The sequence below is a fragment of the Manis pentadactyla genome, chromosome 17, assembly GCF_030020395.1.
Source record: "Manis pentadactyla isolate mManPen7 chromosome 17, mManPen7.hap1, whole genome shotgun sequence".
Classification (NCBI taxonomy): domain Eukaryota; kingdom Metazoa; phylum Chordata; class Mammalia; order Pholidota; family Manidae; genus Manis; species Manis pentadactyla.
This window is the reverse complement of record NC_080035.1, coordinates 34,933,400-34,958,374: the sequence shown is the minus strand read 5'-3', so window position 1 is coordinate 34,958,374 and position 24,975 is coordinate 34,933,400. Positions and strand designations below refer to the sequence as shown.

Below are 24,975 nucleotides of genomic sequence, written 5' to 3'. Positions count from 1 at the left end.
CATCCAGCAGTGTCATTGCTCATAATAAATACACTGACTACATTAAGCTCCATAGTGACTTGACCCATCAGCTTTTTGAAGGGCCTCAGAAGTTGCCCTCAGGTAGTCTAGATAGAAGAAAAAGAGAAATTCTTTGCACTGATTGGAAAATAGGAGAAGAAAATCTCAGAAACCAGTGGCATATAATCTTTTTTATTAGAGCAACAATTAATTTTCAGAAGTTAGTATATAATAAAGACAACTACAAACAAAATGTTACTTTTATTCCCTATAAAAATTTTTAAATGAAAGCTAGAAGCTGGTGTGATATGTACTAGCACATATTTAATAGCATGTAACTTTCCACTAGGAAGCTTTCTGTTTTGGTCACTCTCTTTCCTAACCAACATCAGTACTTCATTTTTCTGCCTTAACCTGCTCTGTGCATGAACCTGAATTTGCACCAATCATGTCAAACATGTTTGAACAAGTGATCACAACATTTGATCCCATTATATTCAGCAACCTGCCTGACAACCACCTCATTTGTTCTTCAGAAGCCATGATATACATACACCATGTAGAGTTTTGCATAGACTCTAAAACAACACAAATGCTTGGTAATATATAAAGTTCATGCATGACAATATGATCTTCAACATACAGATGCTTACATCACCTGATCCTATGTAAACTGGTAGAAATTATAATATAGTGAGGGAAGATCATAAAATACTGAATTTTCTCTTAAGTCAGAGATACTCGTAAAGAACTGCAGTGTATATTGGCAGCTAGAAGAATCAAATATTTATCGTATTGATAATTAACTTTCTGAGTTGGAAGAGATAGATTGTAATTCATAGAAACTTTGCATTCTAGACACAATTTAATTAATGTCACTAGTCTGTGAAACAATTCTCAAACTGCACATCCATTTTCCCTGTAAATAAGTTACATTGTTTAGGTTTGTTTTTTTTTTTGTAGATAATTATTTTTTATTGAAGGGTAGTTGACACACAGTATTACATTAGTTTCAGGTGTACAACACAGTGATTCAACATTTATATACATGATAATTCTAGCTACCAGCTATCACCATACAAAGTTGTTACAATATTTTGACTATATTCCTTATGCTATACATTACATCCCGGTTACTTATTCATTTTACAATTGGAAGTGTGTACCTTTTTTTTTTTTTTTGAGAGGGCATCTCTCATATTTATTGATCAAATGGTTGTTAACAACAATAAAATTCTGTATAGGAGAGTCAATGCTCAATGCACAATCATTAATCCACCCCAAGCCTAATTTTCGTCAGTCTCCAATCTTCTGAGGCATAACAAACAAGTTCTTACATGGAGAACAAATTCTTACATAGTGAATAAGTTACATGGTGAACAGTGCAAGGGCAGTCATCACAGAAACTTTCGGTCTTGCTCATGCATTATGAACTATAAACAATCAGTTCAAATGTGAATATTCATTTGATTTTTATACTTGATTTATATGTGGATACCATATTTCTCTCTTTATTATTATTATTTTTAATAAAATGCTGAAGTGGTAGGTAGATACAAGATAAAGGTAGTAAACATAGTTTATTGTTGTAAGAGAGCAAATGTAGATGATCAGGTGTGTGCCTGTAGACTATGTGTTAATCCAAGCTAGACATGGGCAATAAAACATCCACGGATGCAGAAGATTTCTCTCAGAACAGGGGGGGTGAGGTTCTAAGCCTCACCTCTGTTGATCCCCAATTTCTCACCTGATGACCCCCCTGCGACTGTGCCTGTCTTAGGTTGTTCCTCCCTTGAGGAATCTTACCCGTCTCTGGCTAACCAGTCATCTTCCGGGGCCATACAGGGAAATGTAAAGTTGGTAAGTGAGAGAGAAACCTTACTGTTTGAAATGGTTAGCTTTTTATTTCTTTGCATATTTATGCCCTGTAGCTTCTATGCCCACCATTTGTCTTGCGGTATCTTTACCACTTGGAAGAATTATGATACTCGGTAAATTCGATATGAGGCATGAATTCTATTTAAGGGTTGTGATTAGGAAGGAAGAAGAAAAGCTATAGAAGTAGCAGGCAGAAGAAAACCTGGGAAGATTGATTATTTCTTTGACATATCTTCTTGTAGAGTAACATAAGCATGTATAGGTTTTAGACTACTAATTAAATTGCGCACACACATTAACATAATAGGAGTATAGTTACATAACCAAAGCATACCTGTAATTACCAGCCATCTCCAGTGAAACCAAGAAAACCAGTTAGGCACCTTAGGCATTTGTGAAAACTTATCTATGATATGGTGGATATTGTCCAACTGAACTTGAACAGTCTGAGAGAAATCAGACAAATTAAAACAACCCATTCCTGGGGACTGTTCACATCCCATATGTTCTTTTAACAGTAGATAGTCTGTAGTTGTAAGATTTTGGAGCGCTACAATTTGCACTTCTTCTAATTCTTGGTTGAGTTCCAACAGTATAGATCCAGTCAAATTTGTTGTTTTACTGTATGCACAGGCCAACTTAGATATCTCCTTCATTCCCATGGCAAGTCCAGGAACCGGTGGGATGAGTGCATCTACAGCTGTAGCAGCACGTGGATCTTTGTTGGGGTTTTTTGATGATCATCTTCTGGCATGAGTCTTCCAGAGAGTGCTGATGTTGGAAGTTCTTTTTCATATCGTATCTTAGTTCATTTTCGGGGTAGCCCAATTAGGCTTTGATCCTCTGTATAAACACAAACAGACCCTTTGCCTGCACTTTTATATGCCCTTTATACCATTGTGTAGAACTCATTGGAGGTCACCACACAGGAACTGCTTTTTTTGTTGTTGTTGTTATCATTAATCTACACTTACATGACAAATATTATGTTTACTAGGCTCTCCCCTATACCAGGTCCCCCCTATAAACCCCTTTACAGTCACTGTCCATCAGCATAGCAAAATGTTGTAGAATCACTACTGGTCTTCTCTGTGTTGTACAGCCCTCCCCTTTCTCCCACCACCCCCATGCTTGCTAATCTTAATACCCCCCTTCTTCTCCCCCCACCTTATCCCTCCCTACCCACCCATCCTCCCCAGTCCCTTTCCCTTTGGTACCTGTTAGTCCATTCTTGAGTTCTGTGATTCTGCTGCTGTTTTGTTCCTTCAGTTTTTCCTTTGTTCTTATACTCCACAGATGAATCAAATCATTTGGTATTTCTCTTTCTCCGCTTGGCTTATTTCACTGAGCATAATACCCTCCAGCCATTGTGTAGGTTTTGATGGCTGTAAGACAGGTCCTTGAATGAACGAACTAAGAGTTCGTTAGGAACAACTAAGGAATTTCTATTAGTAGGGTTTAAGGGTGGCAATCTAGAAAGCATGGAAGCTCAAAGATATCCTGATGCATACATGCATGTTTAGTGTGATGTTTGCAATAGCTTTGGGAAAGAGGAAGTTTATAGAGTTGTAAGGCCACACCCAGGTAGCACCACTGGTCATATTAAGATGGGAATAAAACTTCAAGTCAGGGAAAAAAGAAGAAAAAGTTTGGTAAATAAGAACAAAAACAAGTAAATGGTGACAGCATTCAAAATATTTACCCAGACTACATATGCATCTTTTCTTAGTATGCATCCCTGTTTCACCCTTCATCTCAGTTTTTCCATCTTTTAAATGGGGTAGTAATGTCAACTTTATAAGGCTATTCTGAAAATGGAATAGGTAAGCCTTACATAGCACAGTGCTTGGCACCACTGAAGTGCTTGATAAACATCAGCTCATAGTCTTCCTCCTCCTCTGGTCTGCCAGAGGTAAACTGGATTTCCAGGAGACTGCTTTAGCCATTTTTGACTAAATGCTCCTTGTTCCCTTTGTCCTTGAGCCAGTGCTCAGGTGGTTCACTGAGTTTGGAATGTGACCCTCTCCACCTTGCCCTTTATCAAATTCCCACTCAGCAGCCAGATCCCTGCTCAAATCCCACTTCCCCCCAGATGACTTCCAGCCACCATTGGCTCCCAGGGGTGGCTCCCTCCTTAAAATTCTTCTAAGGGCCACAAGCAGTCCTTGGCACCAGTCGTTGGTTCTTCTCCTGACAGGTGTCTTTTAAATTGTGTGTAGATACATGGCTTGTGTGACCCGAAGTAAACAACGTGTTCCTTAAGGTAGAGATCGTGGGATAGAATTCTCTGTGGCTTCCAAATTGCTGGTATGATGTCTCTCGGCACAGCGTGGTGGAATCAGCAATAAGCTTTGGAGCCAGACAGTGCGTGGCTAGAATTCCTGGCTCGCCGCTTACTTGCTGCATGATCTTGGTCAGTTTACCTTTCTGAGCCCTGTTTTCTCATCTGTAAAGTACAATTAGTCAGTAGAGTTTTTTTGGAAAATTAGTAGTGTGTATCAACCACCTAGCACAATGCTGGGCACAAGTAAATGCTTGACAATCTTATTGTTATTATTCAGAATATGTATCAGTAGATCAGTAGATATTTCTTTTCTTAACTGAACAGTAGAGTAGCATCCACCTGCCTTGCCCCCCAGACAGAGGAGAAGATACATGTTTTAAATTTCAGGCATCAAAGAATATTTGGCTGTCTGAAAATGACAAAATAATGTAGAATAAGAGCTTGGATATCCCAAATTATTAACCCTCTGTAAATATAAAAGCACACATTCCTTCAATAACTAGTGCCTATAATTTGCATGGCCCTTTTAGACACTTCAGATACAAAAGTAAGTAAGAAAAGGTCCTTACCCACATGGAGTTTACATTCTGTTGAAAGACAGGGAGGGTGAGCAAACCAATATGCTGTATGGTGTTTGGACTGATAAGGCAAGTGGAGAAAAATAACAGCAGTAGAGAGCGAGAGGCTGTGGGCACAGGGATGGGAAAGGCTGTGTAGATTGGGTGCTGGGGATAGCCTCTCTGAAGAAGTGATGTTTGATTAGAGATGTGAATTAAGTGAGACGAGAAGGCATATGATAGGAGTGAGAAAGAGTTCTAGGTGCAAGAATGGCAAGATTGAACGCCCTGAGCCTGATTTATACCAGGGACAGGCCTCTGTGGCTGGAGCAGAGTAACCTAGAGGTAGAATGATGAGGTCTGAGGGATCTCACAGCTCCTTGTAGGTGATAATAAAGACCAGCATCTTTAATAAGTGAAATGAGAAACCACTGGAGTTCCCCCCCCCAGGCATTTATTAATTTTATTAGTGTTTTCAATTTGCAATATTTTTTCTGTTTAACATTTGTAAGCTTTTTTCTACTTTGCTTTTTACTGATAATATCTTTCTTATACTGTTTATACTCTTGTTTTTTGGTATCATTATTATACAATCACATGAGCAACATTGTGGTTACTAGATTCCTCCCATTATCAAGTCGCCACCACATACCCCATTACAGTCACTGTGCATCAATGTAGTAAGATGCTATAGAGTCACTACACTCCGTGCTATACTGCCTTCCCCGTGCCGCCCCCCACCTAACATTATGTGTGCTAATTGTAATGCCCCTTATTCCCCTTCTCCCTCCCTTCCCACCCATCCTCCCCAGTCCCTTTCCCTTTGGTAACTGTTAGTCCATTCTTGTGTCTGTGAGTCTGCTGCTCTTTTGTTCCTTCAGTTTTTGCTTTGTTCTTATACTTCGCAAATGAGTGAAATCATTTGGTACTTATCTTTCTACGCCTGGCTAATTTCACTGAGCATGATACCCCTCTAACTCCATCCATGTTGTTGCAAATGGTAGGATTTGTTTTCTTCTTATGGCTGAATAATATTCCATTGTGTATATGTACCACATCTTCTTTATCCATTCATCTACTGATGGGCACTTAGATTGTTTCCATTTCTTGACTATTGTAAACAATGCTGCGATAAATGTAGGGGTGCTTCTGTCTTTTTCAAACTGGGCTACTGTATTATTAGGGTAAATTCCTAGGAGTGAAATTCCTGGGTCAAATGGTATTTATATTTTTAGTTTTATGAGGAACCTCCATACTGCTTTCCACAATGGTTGAACTAGTTTACATTCCCACCAGCAGTGTAGGAGGGTTCCCCTTTCTCCACATCCTTGCCAGCATTTGTTGTTGCTTGTCTTTTGGATGTTGGCCATCCTAACTGGTGTGAGGTGATATCTCATTGTGGTTTTAATTTGCATTTCTCTGATGATTAGCGATGTGAGCATCTTTTCATGTGCCTGTTGGCCATCTGAATTTCTTCTTTGGCGAAATGTCTGTTCAGAGCCTCTGCTCATTTTTTAATTGGATTATTTGCTTTTTGTTTATTGAGGCGTGTGAGCTCTTTATATAATTTGGATGTCAACTCCTTATCAGATATTCTCCCATACTGTAGGATGCCTTTTTGTTCTACTGATTGTGTCCTTTGCTGTACAGAAGATTTTCAGCTTGATATAGTCCCACTTGTTCATTTTTGCTTTTGTTTCCCTTACCCAGGGAGATATGTTCATGAAAAAGTTGCTCATGTTTATATTCAAGAGAGTTTTTCCTATGTTTTCTTCTAAGAGTTTTATGGTTTCATGACTTACATTCAGGTCTTTGATCCATTTTGAGTTTACTTTTGTGTATGGAGTTAGACAGTGATCCAGTTTCATTCTCTTGCATGTAGCTGTCCGGTTTTGCCAACACCAGCTGTTGAAGAGGCTGTCATTTCCCCGTTGTATATCCATGGCTTCTTTATTGCATATTAATTGACCATATATGGTTGGGTTTGTATCTGGGCTCTCTGTTCTGTACCACTGGTCTGTGGGGCTGTTCTTGTGCCAGTACCAAATTTGTCTTGATTACTGTGGCTTTGTAGTAGAGCTTGAACCTGGGAAGCATAATTCCCCCAGCTTTACCACTGGAGTTTTGATAGGACATTATTTCTTTTATTGAGAAGACCCTGGGAGACCACAGCCATTAGGATGGCTATTGTTTAAAAAAAAAAAGGGAAATAGCGAGTGTTAGTGATGACTCTGAGACCCAGCAGCCCTTCTTCCAGAACCCATGCACAATGATGCGACCACTGTGGAAACCCATTTGGCAGTTCCTCAGAAGTTAGACTTAGAATCACCTTATGATCCAGCAAGGCCACTCTGGCTGTACACCTCTAGAAAAGAAGACAGAGACACTTCTCAGCAATGTCCATGGCAGCTTTATTCACAATAACAAAAAGGCACAAACAGCCCAAATGTGCATCCGTGAGTGAATGCATAACATGTGGTACCTGCATACAACAGGATATTGTTTGGCTTTCAAAAGGGATGAAATTCTGATACATGCTACAAAATGGAGGAATCTTTAAAACGCTATGGTAAATGAAATAAGCCAGACACAAAAGGAGAAACAGTTATGATTCTCTTTGTATGAGGAACCTAGCATAGTCAAATTCATGGAGCCAGCAAGTCCAGGAGAATTCCCAGGGCCTGAGAGAAGGGCAGGATGAGGATTTATTACATAATGGGAGCAGGGTGCTGTTGAGGATGATGAAGAAGGTCTGGAAGTGGATAGTGGTGACTGTCATGCAACAGTGAAAATGTACTTAATGACACTGAGTTCACTTAAAAATGGTTTAAGGGGTCAATTTTATGCTATGTGTATTTGCCATAAAAAGAAAGAAAAATACAGTGGGAGAAGGGAAAAGGTATGGAAGCAGGGACTCCAGTTAGATGCTGTCGCGGAATGCCCGGTAAGAGACGAGGATGGCTGTGAGGATAGGGAGAAATATACAAATTTGGGATACATTTTGGAAGTTGGGCCAGAAGATCCTGTTGACAGATTGTAGGTGGAAAAAAATAATCCAAAAGAGTCCTATTGTTCTGTGCCACCAGGATAGTAGTGGTCATTTCCAGAGATAGAGAGAAGTGGGGAAGGAGGGAATTTGGGGGAAAATGATCATGTTAAATTAGGTATGTCTAATTGGCACACAAGTGCAAGGTCTAGAAGATGTATGAGTCTGGAGTCAGGGAAGAGGGGCTGTAGAAATAACAATGGGGGATATGCAGAAAGATGGTATGGGATGCACACTGTACAAAGCATGAGAGTAAACGTGATCACCCAGGGAAAGTGTTGAGACAGAAAAGAAAAGTGGGCAGAGAACTGAGCTCAGGGACCCTCCAGCACTCAGAGATCAAGAGAAGGGGAGGAACAGAGATGTCAGATGCTTTTCATTAACACTCAGCAAATTTCAGTTGAGCACCTCCTCTGCCAGGCCTAGTTTTGGGTGATTGGGATAACAATTACAAAAAAAAAAAGGCAGCCCTCACCTCTTACTATCTTGTGCTCTTGGGAAAGTTATTTAACTTGACTGCATCCCAGATTCCTCATCTGTAAAACGGGGTTAATAATTTAGATGAGCACAAAGTGAAACAACCATAACTTCAATCATTTCCTAAACATCCACCTGTTTCTACAGGGAGTTTCTTTTCATAACCCTAATCCTTCTTATAACTCTGCAAGGTCAGTCTTATTGTTTTATGGAAAAAGAATCCAAAGTTCAGGGAAGCTAATACCTTTTTGTGAGACACAGCTGAAGTTCATTGGCAGGATTCTAACCCTGGTAGTTCTGAACTCTTGTCTTTCAGCCCATCCATTATTTCAAGCTATTCTAATATGTAAAACACTCAGCAAGCTGCCTAAGGCAAATAGTAAGTGCTTCAGAACACGTTTCCTTCATCCCTTCATCCTCCCTTCCAGTTAAGTAGATCTCTTGGAGGTCCTGAGAAACAGACTCTTATAATTAAAACCAATCAAAAAAGCAGTCACCTAGGTCACCCAGTATGTAAACTGCCAACTCTAAACTTGGGAATATCCCTAAACAAATGTAATGAATGTTAATTGACTGAATAAACAAAAACTATGCATTTTTAGTCTAATTTTCTCTACAAAGTACCTGGCCTTTAGAATTACAGATTGGATGGCACTTAATGAAATTCCATTACCATTAAATTAAATTTATGAGCATGCTTTTATAAAATCCATTCATGTTATCCCGGAAAATACTTCTTTATTACCTAATTTCTATTACCCTTTTAAATTATCGCTTGCCTAGCAAATGAAAAGAAAGCACCACTCTGTTGTCTTTCAAACATAAATCTATTGTGTGTATGTAGATTAATTTTAGTCATTAGCTTCTCCTATATTGGCACTCTTTCTGTGGACTCTAGGTTGGTTAATGACTTTGCTATTATCCTGGTCACCCAGGCTAAACCTCTGGAGCCACCTTTCATTCCTGCCTCTCCCTTATCCCCCATTATCCAATCAATCTCCATGAACTGACAGATCTACTTTTAAAATGCCTTGGAATTGGTCCCCTCTGATTCAGATTAAAACCCACTGCTCTGCTTCAGATAGAATCCACTGCTTGGGTGGTGGCAATAAATAGCTCTCTAATAGCTCTCCAACTGATAAAGGCCTTTAATCACTTCTTCACCAATCCTGCTTTCATAAGTGAGAATTTTCTACCCAAAACTAAAAAAAAAAAAACAAACCCAGATACTTTCAGGACCTTGGAGATACAGTCCTGCGTAGGGGAACACTCAGTGCTTGGCACCTGGCTCCGGCCGTCTTGTTCTCGTCACCATTCAGGTGTCTGCTTTCAGTGCTCGTCAAGACCCACTTGCTAGTGCCCTACATTAAGTTTGCCGTGATCTCCTGAAACAGAATTGGATACTCTCCCTATACTTCCATAGCCCTTTATTATTCCTCTCTATCACGTATCATTTTTATAGCTTGTACAGTTATGATTTGCATACATAATAAGCTGGAGAAATTTTTAGTATCTGAACAGCTGGCACAAAGTTCCTCAGAGTAAAACTCTTGGTATGGAAACAGGTCTCTAGAAATGCTTGGAGGAAGGCCGTAAGCCGAACCCACTCCCACACCCAGCCGCGGACTTGCGTATTACCTTAGCCCTGAGGCTTTTGGTAGGTGACAGCTGCTCCCCATGCACCACAGAGGAGAAGTTGTTGTTTGTCTCTTGAACAGAGATGAGATGAGAGTGGGAGAAGCAGCCAGAGAAGAGGTGAAGGAACAGCGGATGCCAGCAAGTCAAAGAGGTGCCGGAGGCTGGCTGGGACCCGTGAGCAACAACAGGTGGCCCAAGCGTTTAACAAATACAGGGAACACTAGGAGGAGAGGCAAGCCTCAGGAGCCCCTCAGCATCTGTGGTGAAAAGGACTAGTAAACACTCAGATGCGTTTAGGTGGTTGTTCTGGATGTGAAAATTGAAGAAATGGCTGATTTTAGCATGAGGTTAATGCTAGAGGCCAGGGAGCTCTGAGAATATAAACCTCCCAGAAATTTACATATGTCTTTTGTAGTTGGGGTTATATTTCCATATGTCACACAGTTGGCAAAGTTGAGTCTTTTTTCACCTATTTGAGGTAAATAAATATCCACATGAAGTCACAGGAAATATTTGTTGTATCTTATTGAACCCCAGTGTTAAGATGAGAAATACCTGTACAGCTAATGCTACTAATTTAAACGCTGTCATCTTACTGATTTTCTGAGTAGAAAAAAGCCAAGTAAAAATATACCAACAGTGGAGATGATACTTGGTCATCAATAAATATTGTGCAGAAAAAAATAATGCTGTCATCTCGATATATTAAAGATTTTCCATGTTCCTGTAGGAAAGTTGTGATGTAGGACAAAATGTAAACAAGAGCTCTCGAGTCTATCATTTCCCAGGCACTTACCATTCTAAGCTGCTCTTTTCTCAACTGTTTCTCAGCTGTAAGCTTGCCAGTCACAATGTATGTTATACCTATCTTTCCATAATCTTTGTGATGATCATCTAAGTTTATGTAATGTGATAAATAAGCCATTATTGTGCCACCTGCAGTATTTTGAGGTACACAGTAAGTCTACTATAAACAATACATTGCACATTGAGAGACTGCCAGTAATATCTAACAGTTCTCTGATACTGGGAGCCATGGACAGTGTTTTACCAATAATGGAGAAAAGTTCATTAGGGAAGTAATATTTACATGATGCTTTAGAGCTTGCAACGGTTTTCTCCAAACCGTCTGCTTAGATGAATAGAGACAGGCCAGGACTGTGCATCTGGTGGGCAGTGTAGCCTCAAGACTTCAGTGGTATGGGAGAAGTTCTGGGTGCGAGTAGGACAGAAAGCATAGAAATGTCAGAAACATCAGCTCTGTAGAAACAGCTGAGAGCATTACTGAAGTTGGGGGAAAAAAAAGGGAGTCACTATCAACCAGTAGGAACAGTCAACATAGTTAGGAATGGTTCTCGCTGTAAAAAGGGTCTCATGAAACCAAGGTCAGGCGGGAGCCCAGAACACTTCCCAGCTTCTTCCGTAAGGCCACCATTACCCTGATGCCAAACCCAGATAAAGACTTCGCAAGAAAACTATGCAATAATATCTCTTAAGAATATAGACTCAAGAGCCCTCAACAAAATACCAGCAAATGATCTAGTAACATATAAAAATGGTTAAGGGCATGCACCTCTGAAGTTTGCCTCATTGATTGACTCCTCCTTTCACAAAACATTTCTCTGTAACATGAGATGCTGTTTGATAGCATTTTACCTACAGGAGAACTTCTCTCGAAATTGGAGTCAGTCTTCTGAAACCCTGTCACTGCTGAGCCACCTAAATTCACTTTGTTGCCATCTCAACAATGTTCACAGCATCTTTACCTGGAATGAGGTTTTTATTTTGGGAAACCACTTTCTGTGCTCATCCATAAGAAGGGACTCCTCATCCATTCAAGTTTATCCTGACATGGCAGCAATTCAGTCATATTGTCAGGGTCCGCTTCTAATTCTGGTTCTCTTGTGGTTTCCCCCACATCTGCAACTGCTTCCTCCCACTGAATCCTGAGCCCCCCAAAGTCATTCAGCTTTGATGGGGAATCAACTTCTTCCAAACTGCTGTAAATGTTGACATTTGACCTCCTCCCATGAATCACAAATGTTCCTGATGGCATCTGGAATAGTAAATCCTTTGCCGAAAGGTCTCAATTTACTTTGCCTGGATACATCAGAGGAATCATTATCTATGGCAGCTATAACCTCAAGAAGTGTATTTTGTTGATAAGTGGGAAGTCCTAGGTCAAGGGGTCAGGAAACTGGGTGTCTGGTTCCAATTCTGACACTATTTAGTTATATGGCCTTAGCAGAGTAATTAGTTTAATTATCATTCTGAGCTTCAGTTTCCTCATCCTAAATGTTTTCAAATATGAATTTAGGTCACAATATGCCACACACATTAACTTGGCAGAGTATTCAAAGATTCAATAAAGTTTTCAGGAAGGGCAATAAAAAACAGATAAAATATTCCCTCCATTAGATGGGAAGATTTTTCTTTTTCTCCAAAATTCAATTACATGCACTTTCTATGGCAGAAAAAAATGCCTGTTTGTGGCACCAGATAGCCCTTTTGGCCAACAGAAACTCAAGTGGAACATTACCAGTGAGTTCTACTTGATCTTGTTATTTATATATTCCCATACGAGCAGTAAAAGCTATTTTAATAATTTATGTAAGCTTAAGTACCAGATAGTTAACTGATATAATTTCAGTGCTCTTTAATAAAACAAATCTCTAGTGTAAAATAGACCTGGCTAATAATAAGCATAAAATAGATGGAGGCCTATTTTGATGGTTTTACCTCAAAAGTTTATGTTGCTTTACAGTATCTCATTAGAATTGTGTATTTGGAACATTTAATATATGTTTTAATATTTAAAACACCAAGTCTTATTATATACTGTCCTTTCCTGGGTGTAAGACTACCTTTTTAATGAATCTGCCTTGCAATAAGATGCTTCTGATATGGAAAAATTAACATCTTTATACCCAATTCTGCCCTAGAGCAGTGTTAGGGTGAGACTCCAGTGTAGGCACCCGAAGTCTTCATAGGTGGACCATATTCCCAGGCTCCCTCCTGCCTCCCTTTCCCTTGGCTCCCCCACCCCCATTCTCATCAATCATCTGTTAATATCCCAGTTGTAGAGAAACACGTCAAAGTACATCTTCATTCTTAAGGAGTTTAAAGTTTCTTTAATGAAATAAGAACTAGACTTAGCATGATTCCAGAGGGTCTCAAAATCAGGTGGGTTCAAGGGCTATAGCCATAAGTGTAAAGTATCACCCTTATGAGGCAGTTAGGAGTGGTGGAGTCTGTGCCAAACTCAGGAGGTCAGGGCCCTCCTTAAATGCATTCACATTTAGGTATTTAATTCTGTTTGGACTCAAAGTTCTTTTAAAGTTCAAATGACCCATCAAGCTACAACTCCTGGCATAAAACGTAATTTAAACCTTAGTGTTTTGTGTTTTCTCAAGAAATTCTGTGGAAAAGTTCATCTGAATATTTCAGTAAGTTATGTGCCTTCCATTCAGTGTCCAGTGTATTCAGAAGTCCACACTTGTTTCAGAACCCTAGTTTCATCCTACGTTATGAACTGATTTTATGGGGTATAGTCTTTGCAATGCATACACAGTTCCCCCAAAAGTAACTATTTTGAATAAATGCTACATATCTGAAATGGATCTTTTTGTTAGCAAGCAATCCTCTTCCAATTTGTAATCTAAATTTCTCGTAAAAGTTCGATAACAAAACCAATCACAGCTAATGCCATCAAAGATTCTTTTTTTCTATTCTATCCTCTACCATTTCATTAATATAGCTTATGATCTTAATTGCTAAAATATGATGAATCAAAAAATGACCAGAAAGGTAAGCCTGTGACAGTTTTGAGTACTTTATTGGTCTAGAAAGAGATGAAAAATACTAGGTAGCAGCTGCTACATTTAAGTAAAATCATGATATACTGTGAAACTATTACAGACCCACCCAAAAAAACTCATTTGTAAACCCATTATCTTCTATTAGCAGGAGATTTCGTTAATTAAAATGAAACAGTAATTAGAAGTACACTTTGGACATATGCTGTTCATATGAAAAAAGTACCAAATTCTAGTTGAAAAATGCTAAGAGTGAGCTTTTTGATGTATTTTTAGCAAAACTCCTTATTTATAATTTTGTGGAAATGGATCCATTTGTATTGAACATGAATCCAAATTTGAATATGAAGTGATATAATGCCTTAGCTTCTGGAAAGGTTGGCAACTACTAATGTTACAATCTCAATCTGTTCCAAAGGAGTCTTCCATAGGAAACTGCAGACGGGAATCAAAGAGGAACTTCAGTGCCTCTGTGCTGCCTCGGAACTTGGCTTCTGGGGTTAGATAGTAGGAATATCTGAACAGCCCCTTTTCCCCAACTAATGTCATAGAAAAGACACTGATATGGTTTCATGGGAGCTAGGTAGAATCTGTTGATAGTATGGAAGGTAAATATGAGCAGCCCTGTTTCTGAGAGCCCTCTGCTGGCTAAGAGAGGAACAAAAACACAAATGTCTGGCATGTCCATGTGAATAGAAGCTCTATTACTAAGATTTATGTAACTCTTGGTTAACTGCAAGTCTCATCAACTCTCAGGCTTTTGGTCTTGGTGTTTCCTTCCCATCGCGGTGTTTAGTTCACTAACAAGGCAGTGGTTCTTACTTGTATTCTGTGGCTGAAGCTAATTCAGAATCCCAGTAGGTGGTATTTAATGTCCTATTCAAAATAACTTCAAAATAAACTTTCAAACACAGTACAAAATATACTTGTAAAACTGAATGTCCCCCTTTCCCTTAAGGTAACTGTCACACGGCCAACTCAAAATCCTTTTTTGGTACGGTTGTAACTCAACTAAAATGTCAGGGAAAGAACTAGTTTTATGGCCTCGATGGTCAAGGAAGACATAACTGCATACCACTGCCAACCTCGACCTTCTAAAACCCCTTCCCTGGAAATAAATGTATATTTCACAACAATCTTAAGAAAGTATTTTCTTAGGTAGATTAATAGTAAGTAATTATACTGAGTACCTCAACTGGCAGTATTTATTAAACAGTTTAACTTAAATTCCCAAGAGAAAAGTGTATGCCTTATTATAGCAGGCTCCATTTACGAGTGCTTTTATGTGCCATTTTCTGTAATTGGACTAGAGGGAAAAATTGAACAGTACAGATTATTTTCTTGCTCTTTCATATTTTGTCGTGTGCTGATTTATATCACTTGTATGTATCTGAGTCAGTAGAAAGTAGTAACCAAGACTGGGTTCTATCTAGAGTCATGCACTTGGGTTCAAGGCCACCTGCTTCATTTGACCTTGGCCTTAACTTTTCTGTGCCTCAGTTTCCTCATTTGTAAACTAGGATACTAATAATACCAACCTCGGATTATTGCTTTGAACTTAAAGCATTTAGAAACAGTGCCTGGCACGTGGTAAGCATTCAGTAAATGTCAGGTGTCACTGGTATCCTCAACCGTGCTTCTCGAGATTCTGGCCAGACAGTATGTGTAAATTTGCTGCTATACCTTCTATTCCACTGCTTTCTGCCCTTGTTTTAAAATTTGGGATGTTTGTGTCCTCTTTCTATCCTTAAAAGAATGTCCTGGCTTTTTTTTTTCCCTAACAAGTATAGAAACTCCAGTTTCAGTGAAGGGCATCTTATGGCTTTAAGGTCACACATGACAAATGGTCTTTTATTACCTGCCGATTACAGTTAACCTTAATTTCTTTCATGACAGCCATGCAGTACCTTCTATTTAAATAGAGCTGTTCCTGGATGTGACTTTTTGAGCCTCTCTGGGTTTAATTCTAATTTAACTTACTATTCCAAGTGGGACTATTGTGCAACTGAAATCATGATTCACTCATTTGTTCTCTCTGGGTCTAATTATCACAACCCGGTGCCTGTGCGGCCCCCTCAGGCATTCATTCACTTCTAGAAATGATCTAACCTTCTGGGGAAGGGAGTGGGCCTTTAGTTATTGTTCTTTTGAACTGTACCGATGTATTTCGTACAGTGTCTGGGAACACACCGCAGCTGTTTTACCTCTGTCGTTTTCATCATACCAAGCTTATTACTAAGGATTATTGGAAGAATCCTGTGCTGGCGTAGGCAGTAGTTCGCTACTTGCGCATTTCCATTCTTAAGAACAAGGCCAACTTTTGAAGCAAAGAAGTCAGTTTGCATGCATTTGATACCTTGAGTGCCTTCTAAACAAAGGGCACATTGCTCAGAAAGCATAGAAAGGGCAGAATACAAACACCCAAAGTGTAATTATTCTGCTCTGTTCTGTTACCAAACGCCCAAGCCCATGAGCCCCAGAGTGAGACAGGACAGGACAGTGCTGCCAAGAGTTAAGATCATCCCTTCACCCTTTCCCACTTACCTGGATCCTTACTACAGTCAAAGGGAAAATTTTATTTCATTCACCAGCATCCTATACATGTTCAGAGGAATCCCAGTGGCCTCCCACTGCAAATTTCAATTGTAAGCAATGCTTTAAAATGCCCTTCTTTGGAACTTAGAGCACAGAATTGAAACACTTATGTACAAAAGGTTTTAATGGTTATCCGGACTTCCTGATATTCAGTGACCACTTTCTATAGCATTTAAAATACAAAACTCATGGAAATGAGAGTAAGGCTGAGAAATTGAGTGAGCATTTCTGAAGACTTACAATCAAAGGATCCTAGTAAGGATTAATTAACCAATTAAGGATTAATTAATTAACTGTATTAAGTTAAAGAGTAGAAATACTTTACTCATCCATCCATCCATTCATTCTATTTAGGAAACATTTCTTGAACTCCTACAATGTCCTAGGCTCTAGAGACATAAATATACTTGTTACCAGCACCTTAATTGTCACATTTCCTGCCAGGGACTTGGCTTGGCCAAACCCCCAGCCCACAGCTGCTGCCCAGCTGCAGTGCCTGCCCTCTGTGGGATCCCTGTGGGCCACAGGGCAGTGGCAGGCCTCCGTGGGCTTGGGGTGTGTCTCATCTTCCTGTGTTCACCTTCTTCTGCACTTCTGGTCCTCTCTTACTTCAGCCCCCTGACCTTCCTGCCTTTCCGTAAAGAGATCCAATCAGTAGTTCTGAAAGGTACTGCCTAGCCCACGATGCGTTGACATCTTCTGAGGATATCTCTGCCATTTAAAAAGGCAAAACAAGGAGAGATCTTACCCATTGGAGGTTATTTCAAAGCCAACTTTGCTGGATACAACTATTCATTTGCACATACCTCTTAAAAAAATTTTTTTTTTTCAATATTCATTGCATGGACCCCTTCAGAATGCCCTAAAACATTGCACTTTAAAAATGAGAAAAACTAGGGTGTAGTTTTACAGCATTAAGCTATCCACCTATGCGTCTTCATTTTGATGTAAATTCATAACTCTTAGTGAAGTAATTTTGTGCCATTGTATAGTGTTTGCTTTTCTTTCTCTGCTTGTCATATAGTTCTGTGGTTGATGGGCTGCATAGCCACATTACTTCACTGGCCCCTTAACCTGCTTAATAGTTACTTGGTTTTGATTTCAGATTTATTTTTCACTTTTCTCTGATTACACAAAGATAAATAGTTAAAATCAACTATGGGAAAAATGATATGTGTGTGTGATTATGCAGTTACATTAAGACTTCCATAGAAAGTATATAAAACAACATGTTCTTATAGACTTTAAGTTATAATTTACAGGAAACAAATACCATATCACTTTCTCAATTTAAAAGATGTCAAACATATCACAACACAAATTTTGTATTTTTGAGGTCTCCAGTGCCAGGATCCATAATTATTTTCATGGTTAGAAATTCAAGAAATGAATTACTGTTGCCCTGTTCTCACATATACAGTCTTACTTGGTCCCAAGAATCACACCCTGTGCCAGAGTACACCTTGCCAGAAGTGACTAAAGCTATTCTTTCCCAGGGCAGGCCAGTCACACTATTCTGACTCTTTTCACAGTAGGCTCCAATTCCTGCAACTGAGTTATGTGGAAAACCACAAATCCACATTGATTGATGAGAAGGCTGGGAAAAGTGGCCTAGCTGTCCCATGTTCTTTCATTCTACTAAGAAAGATCTTGGATAAAACTGTTCAAGACACAAGGATGTAAACATCATTTATATTTGCTCTTACCTAATAATATGTAAAGCATTAGCTACAGAGTATGTTACTTGTACTAGTGAAAAGATACATTGAAACCTTAAAAGGCACGTATGTATAAAGAGACAATTTTAAAAAGTCACTGGAACAATGTTACAATGAAATATTAGAAATAATCCATATGTCCATCACTTAGGAAATGTATTTGAAAACTCTGGGATGAATATTCATTGGACTACTACCATATTTCATCTAAGTCAGGCTTCAACCAGCAATAATAGTCCATCAACCAAATAGAGCCCACTGTTTTGTAAGTAAAGTTTTATTGGAACATAGTCGTATTCATTTGTTTATATCTTGTCTATAGCTACTTTTATGCTACAGTTTTCAGAGTTGACTTGTTATAGCATGGACTGTATAACTCTCAAAGTTGAAATAAAATACTTTCTAGCCCTTTACAGAAAATATTTACCAACCCCTGATCTAAGTTAAAATACCATCTATTGTAAAATGCACCATTACTTTATGTACTAACAAAGAAAATCTTTCCAATTAAACTCTGACAAGCCATCTTTAGCAGCATCCTGATTTTAGAGACATTAAAATATGAAAAAATTCATCTTAGGATCAATGAATTATGGTAAATAGCACTTAAAGTAAATACAACTACAATGTTTATATCAACATGGTTAGATATCAGATGCTTAATGTTGAGTGAACAAAAAAGGCAGGTATAGAGCAATTTGCAAAATGATGTGAACAGCATGATATATAAGTCTCTTAAAAACATAAAACTGTTGTGAGTTTCTATGAATGCAGATATGTATAGGTAAGCACAATTTAAAAGAATTGAAAGGATTTAAAGAAAACTGATGATAGGCATTTTCCCAGGAGGAGTGGGGATCAAGATGTTGACAGAAGACAAGGGGGGCATTTATAGTAATGCTCAGTTTTTTAAAAGGAGGTGATTTATTAATCAAATGTAATCTTTAAAAGGATCAAAACACAGAAAAGCTGGAAGAAGTACTTGAAAATACTAACAGTTAACAGTGGTCAATTTTTTATAGCAGAAATATGGTATTGCTTTTTATTATATTTTACTATAATTTTAAAGAACTTCATGAATAACTGAAAAAGATGAGTTGTGATCTTCATTTCTGTCTCAATCAAAAGAGATTAAGATTTGAAGAAGTACAGGTTAATCCATTACCTGACATCACAAACTAATCCTGTTTTTCTACTGTGGCATTAACATGAAACAATGTGCAAGTCAGGGCCCAATTTTATAGTTAAAACTTCTTCATAATGGTGGTGCAGGTAATCTTAAAGTACAATGTTCTTTATTTCTCACCATGAAAAACCACCAACTGGAAAAGTTAAATGTCAGGTGCATTTTACCGAACAGAAATAGCTTGTCATGAGTCATATTATTGATGTACTGATGTCATCTCTTCCAGCCTGACTTCACTTGTTTTGAAATGTACTTTGATTTTACACGATTTTATATGTAATTTTATACACAGTTCAGACCCTCGTGTTACTTATTAAATGCATTCATTGTGTCGTTTGTCTATACCAGGGCTTCCTAAAATATTCTCTGTTCATGTATTCAGGAGTTCAAGACTTTGAGGTACAACTTTAACACCAGATTGTTCCTTTTGATATGGGGATCTACTCACCTCACCGCTGCTTTCACTTAGTTTTTGTTTTCATCTTGTTTTAAGTATGTCTTTCTTTCCCTAGGAGTGTTTCACCAGAAATGGGATAAGCCTCCTGCCTTCAAGATTAAGAAGTGAAACGTGTCTGAGAAAGTGACGGCAGGAAGTGTGGACATGGGGCCTTGAGTCTGTGTGAAGCTACAGACTGTGAGACTAAGGTCACATGCCACTAAAACCAGAACAGCATGCTGTACTTCTCACCACTTAACTCCACTTTTTCTTTTTCCAGTTCAATTTCACCATTTAGTATTGAGAGCACAAGACGCCAGAGACGGTCTGAATCCCCAGACTCCAGGAAACGGCGTATCCACAGATGTGATTTTGAGGGATGCAACAAAGTGTACACAAAAAGCTCTCACCTGAAGGCTCACCGCAGGACACATACAGGTACAGGGCTTCCCACCCGAGGGCGCGAGCGTCCCAAGGGGCTGGCTGCTGGCCCGCAGGCCATGAGTGGGCCTCAGCGGTGGTTCGTGCTAGTCCATTGCTTGTGGCGCTGAAGCTGAGTTCCTCTCTGAGCAGAATGCATTCAGTCCTTCTCAGCTGGAAAAGGCTTACGTCTTAGTGAACTTCAGCACCCAGTGAAGTATTTCTTTAGTGTCTTAAAGACTTCTGCCATGGTGTGAACACAGTGATCTAGTCTTCTTCATAATCATCGTCGCCAATTAATCATTGTCTAGTTGTATCAGGTTTTAAAATGTCCACATGGCACATCAAACAACAAGCTGAAGAAAATGAGTCTCTCCTTAAGTTTGTTTGCATCTTAACTACCCCTTAGATTATGTTCGTGTCCCCCTCCATCTTGTCCCCTGAATAACAAAACAAACCAACACAATGAAATGAAAAGGACATATGCATAGCAGTATGTACACAATTCCATTTGATTCTCACTGGCTTTTGTTTTTTTTGTATATGGAGGAGATTTTTAGTATTCACAGTTTAGAGAAGGAAATTGAGACCACATGTGATTCACGGACTTTGTCACCATCCACCCACTGCCTCCTCACCTGCCCACCCTCCCAGGAATTCAGCTGGGGACTCTTCACTTAGCCCTCTGCCCACCTCATCCATGCCCTTTGTGTCCCTCAGCCAGCATCCCCTGGCATCCCTTCTTTTTCCTGTTGAGAGACCCCGGGAGGAGACTGAAGATGGAAAGAGGGCCCCACAATTACATTGCCTTTTCCAAGAAAAGTGGCTGGTAACTGGAATATGTGAAGCTCAGAGAAGCAGATAGAAGAGGGAAATTCATTCACACATTCCTGATAGCAGCATGCCACAGATGAAGCCAGCTCAGCCCAGTGCCTGTCCTCGACAGGAGTCAGGCTCCCGCACCTGCCTCTCACTGTTAATGTCAAGGGTCACAGTCTCAAGTGGGACTGCGAAACGGTCCTCCCCACACAAGTGTGTTAAAAGAGCCACACTTTATAAACCATTTCCCAACTGAGGCGGCAAGGTCACTTAAATCGGCATGCTTTGCCACTTAGTCACGTTATTGTATCGGACTATTGCCAAAGCTGCTTTACAGGGACTGCTTTGTGACCCCAAACACTGATGTGGGGCATCAATATTATTTTTTCTTTTGAGATGAAGTGATGGCATAGGAGGCTTGCCTAAAGTCAGAAGAGCATTATGGGATCTGGAGTTTAATCGTGCTCCTCTAATGCATTCATGCTTTTAATATTGCTGATAATTCAGCACATTTTGCAAATTGCTTCTTCCACCTTTCTTCCCTGCTCCCAATCCTTTTCCTGTTTCCATTAATTCCAGGTTCTTCCCACTCCACTGATTCTGAGCTTCCCCAGGAGAGGTTGTCATTTCTTTCTCAGGTGCTATTTTTTAATCAATCTCTTTATCATAAAGGTGGAGAATGAGAATAAAGACGTGAAAGTTTGGGTAAGCATTCTCCATCCCATAGCAGGTGGTGGGGAACACAAATCATAGTAGTAAGTATGGTTAGGTCACATTACGAACTCTTTATGGGAGAATTTCTGTTAAAAAAAAGAAAAGTGACCTTTCTTCAGTGAATCATCACATACTCCGTGTTATTCCTATTTTCCTTGAACATTCTGAAATACATAGTAGCCTCATTTTTTGCAGGCTGCCTCTGTTCTCTGTATCTGGGTGATGAACAGTGAAAGAGAAAGATTTAATTAGATACTATGAAAGGATTGAACTCCATGGCATTACCGGATTGCATCTTACAGGTTTTAGGAGATACTGTGACAGTCGAAGAGCCATGGCGTGTGCATTACGATTCAAAATAATGTAAACCTTGAATGCTGAGGCTGAATTAATTAGCTTGGGTTATTAATAGGATGAGTCATAGACTCCTAGGGTCCGAATGGACTTTACACATCACAGTCTAATTTGTTGCCTAATTAGGGGACTCCCTTGGCTGTCACCTCTCATGGAGAGCGAGGCCCTACTATGTGGTTCCCTGCACACTTCCACATCTTTTCCTTCCTTTGATCCTCACGACTCCTATAGCTACAGCTGTCATTATCTCCTCCGTACAAGTGTGGATCCTGGTCGAGCATTGTTACCACAACAGTGATTTTCCCACTTCTCCTTAAATGCTTCAAGGGACAGAGACCGTCTTCTCCTGCAAGTCAAGTTGGGTGACATTTCTGAGGGCAGAGTCCTCACCTCTTAGTGTTGAATTTTCTTCTTCGGCATTTTTGGCTCTCAGTGCCTTCTGGTTGAATGGGATAGCTCCAGTTATCACACTGTCATTTTCATTTCCTGGCTCTAGTTCCTCTTAAAAACAGTCACAAAACCCTGGCATCTTCATTTTTGCAAATCAGACACCCTCAGTTCTCTCGGCCACATTTTTCTAGATACCCTCCAGCATAGCACTATTGTCTATAAAATTTTCACATCACTGGTTGAGCGAAGAGGTCTTGTTAATGAGCATCTCTAAATAGACGTAAAGGTGATGTTAAGCCTTTTAGCAGTTGCCTCTCTTTGCTAAATCTTCTAGATCAAAAACTGCTGAAAACTGCATCTTGTCCATCCCTTGTACCTACAATTGATATGTCCCTCACATAAAGGCTCCCTCTGGGATTGTGGGTTTCCTCTCACTGAAGTGATTGGCCATAGGCTGAGTGAACTCTTGTGGGAGATAGGAGACTGAGTCATCATTATGTGGGCTGCACGTGCCCTTTCAAGTCTGGAAAATAGTTATTCTATATGCATTATATTGATATGGGCCCATTACGCTAATAGATTGAAATGGCCTTGGAACCTCTCCCTGCTCACCTTGCTTTTGGTGTCTTAGCTCTCTCCTTCAGCTTCTCGGTTTTTGTCAAGTATTGAGTGGGGCAGATTGAGGGGAAAAGCTCTGAGATGTGATCCAAGAGACTTCCATCCATGTGAGTTTTAGTTTATTAATCAATAGTTGAGAATCTACCTAATTGTCCTGCTTCTAGTCCACATTTCTCAGTATCACAGCTACATCAAAAAAGTCCTTGTGAAATTGTGCTCCAAACCAAGATATGCCAACACCATTCATCCACTTAGCAGGGAGATACTGTCTCTGTGCAAGGCGTAGTTTCCTAAACAGTCAGTCAAATAACAGTGTTTTTTTAAAAAAAAAAAATGAAATTTGGCTGATTTGCTGCCAGTGGTCGAAAGTGAGCCCATACTAGTTTCTGATTTATAGTTATATCTAAGATTCCTTAACTTTGTGTTCAAAAAGAAATCACACTAGTTCTGTAGGGATTCAGGTTAGCCTGCTTTGCTTTTAATAAATATCTTCTTGGCCTTACCTTTGCTTCAGGCATATTGAGTAAGTTTGTTTTTGTGTGACCAATAATATTAATGTGCAGCTTGGGATTATAACAGATGACTTATGAGAACTACACACGCTATGGGAGGTGAGCAAGTCACAATGAGAAATTTTCTTTGAGGAAGTCACATTAATTTTACCTTTAATGCTTGATCTTTTGTGCTTAATTAGTACATGATCAGTCACCTATTTTGGACTTAGTAAAATATTTGTAGGAGTGCGAAAGGAACATTTTCTAGATAGTAGCAAGGAATTTAAAGGAAAAAAAACAAATGCTGAAGAGTGCCTTCTTACATTTAAAAATAATTAAACATATTTTCATGAATGTGCAATTTACATAATAACATAAATATTTGACCAAATACTTTTTAATGCTTTTACAAATACCTGCCTGTGATAAAGCAGTTTTAAGGCACAGTGAAAAGGAAAAAAGAAATATATCTCCACAATCACATGCACATGATCGTCTGCAGGTACATTTTTACCATCCACTGGTCTAAATTGTGTATCTCCTCTGCGTAAATCAGTGCACAGTGTATTTCAAATACGATGTAGTGTATTTAAATTAATGATCATTTATCTGTGCTATATTCATATACTGTGTACTGTGAATATCCCTCATTTCAGAAGTTATATTGCTTATTAAATGACTTAAATGTGAATTTTAGGAGAAAATAGTTTTATGAATTTGGTATCGCTGTCTAGAATTGTCATTATTCTCTACAAATACATGCCATCGTATTTTCTAAAATGCTGTAGAAGCAAGCAACTCAGGCATCAATGATTCATACAGCCACTAGATGGTGCACCACAACCAGATGTTGGGCCTAGTCTAAGAGGGTCTGAAATAGTCAACTAGAACCTTCTAGTAGTTTGTGTCACCTGACGTGATTATTAGTGTTTTGCAAATATTATAGTTTAATAATGAATAAGGAAAAGGAAAGGTAAAGATAAATTTAAAACCAGATTTTTTAAAAAAGCAGTTTCAACATATGAAAATATTGTTTTAAAATAATCTGGAAATATTTTCTATTCTAACTTGTTTCCTCTTTCTAATAAATCTGTAAGGCTCTATTAACCGATCTTGTGTAATATTCATTTTAACTCACGTGAAAACTGTACATGTAAATGTTAAAAATTGTGAACATAACTGGCTTTATCAAAAGTGATTCAATTTTACACATCAAGAAAGTTTAACCCATATGGATGCTTTAAAAATATTAACTGATATGATTTAAAACACTCCGAAGTATGCCCTTCTGTATTTACAAATGAAGGAAATGCATTATTCAGCTCTTCCCTTGAGGAATGAAGCCTTTGTCATTAATACCATGTGCTGTCATTAACGTCGGGTAATGATTGATGTATTGGGGATGCACGTGCACACACGCACACATGTTGACCCTAAATGCTTGCAGGTTCCATGCTTTCTTACTTTTTGACTTGCTTTATCACTTCTCACTGCTATTCCTAGAATTCTTGCTTCTGACTCGACATCTCATTCTAT

General features: G+C 39.1%; 1 protein-coding gene across 5 annotated transcripts in view; it reads left to right on the top strand.

Moving 5' to 3' along the window:
- KLF12 (KLF transcription factor 12) overlaps window positions 1-24,975 on the top strand; it is a 445,357-nt gene that overhangs the window by 398,874 nt on the left and 21,508 nt on the right. For all 5 annotated transcript variants that reach the window (XM_057494510.1, XM_036893684.2, XM_057494511.1 and 2 more), the window contains one exon: window positions 19,911-20,068. In XM_057494510.1, coding sequence (XP_057350493.1) covers window positions 19,911-20,068 — 158 coding nt within the window. The remainder of the gene's footprint in view (window positions 1-19,910; window positions 20,069-24,975) is intronic.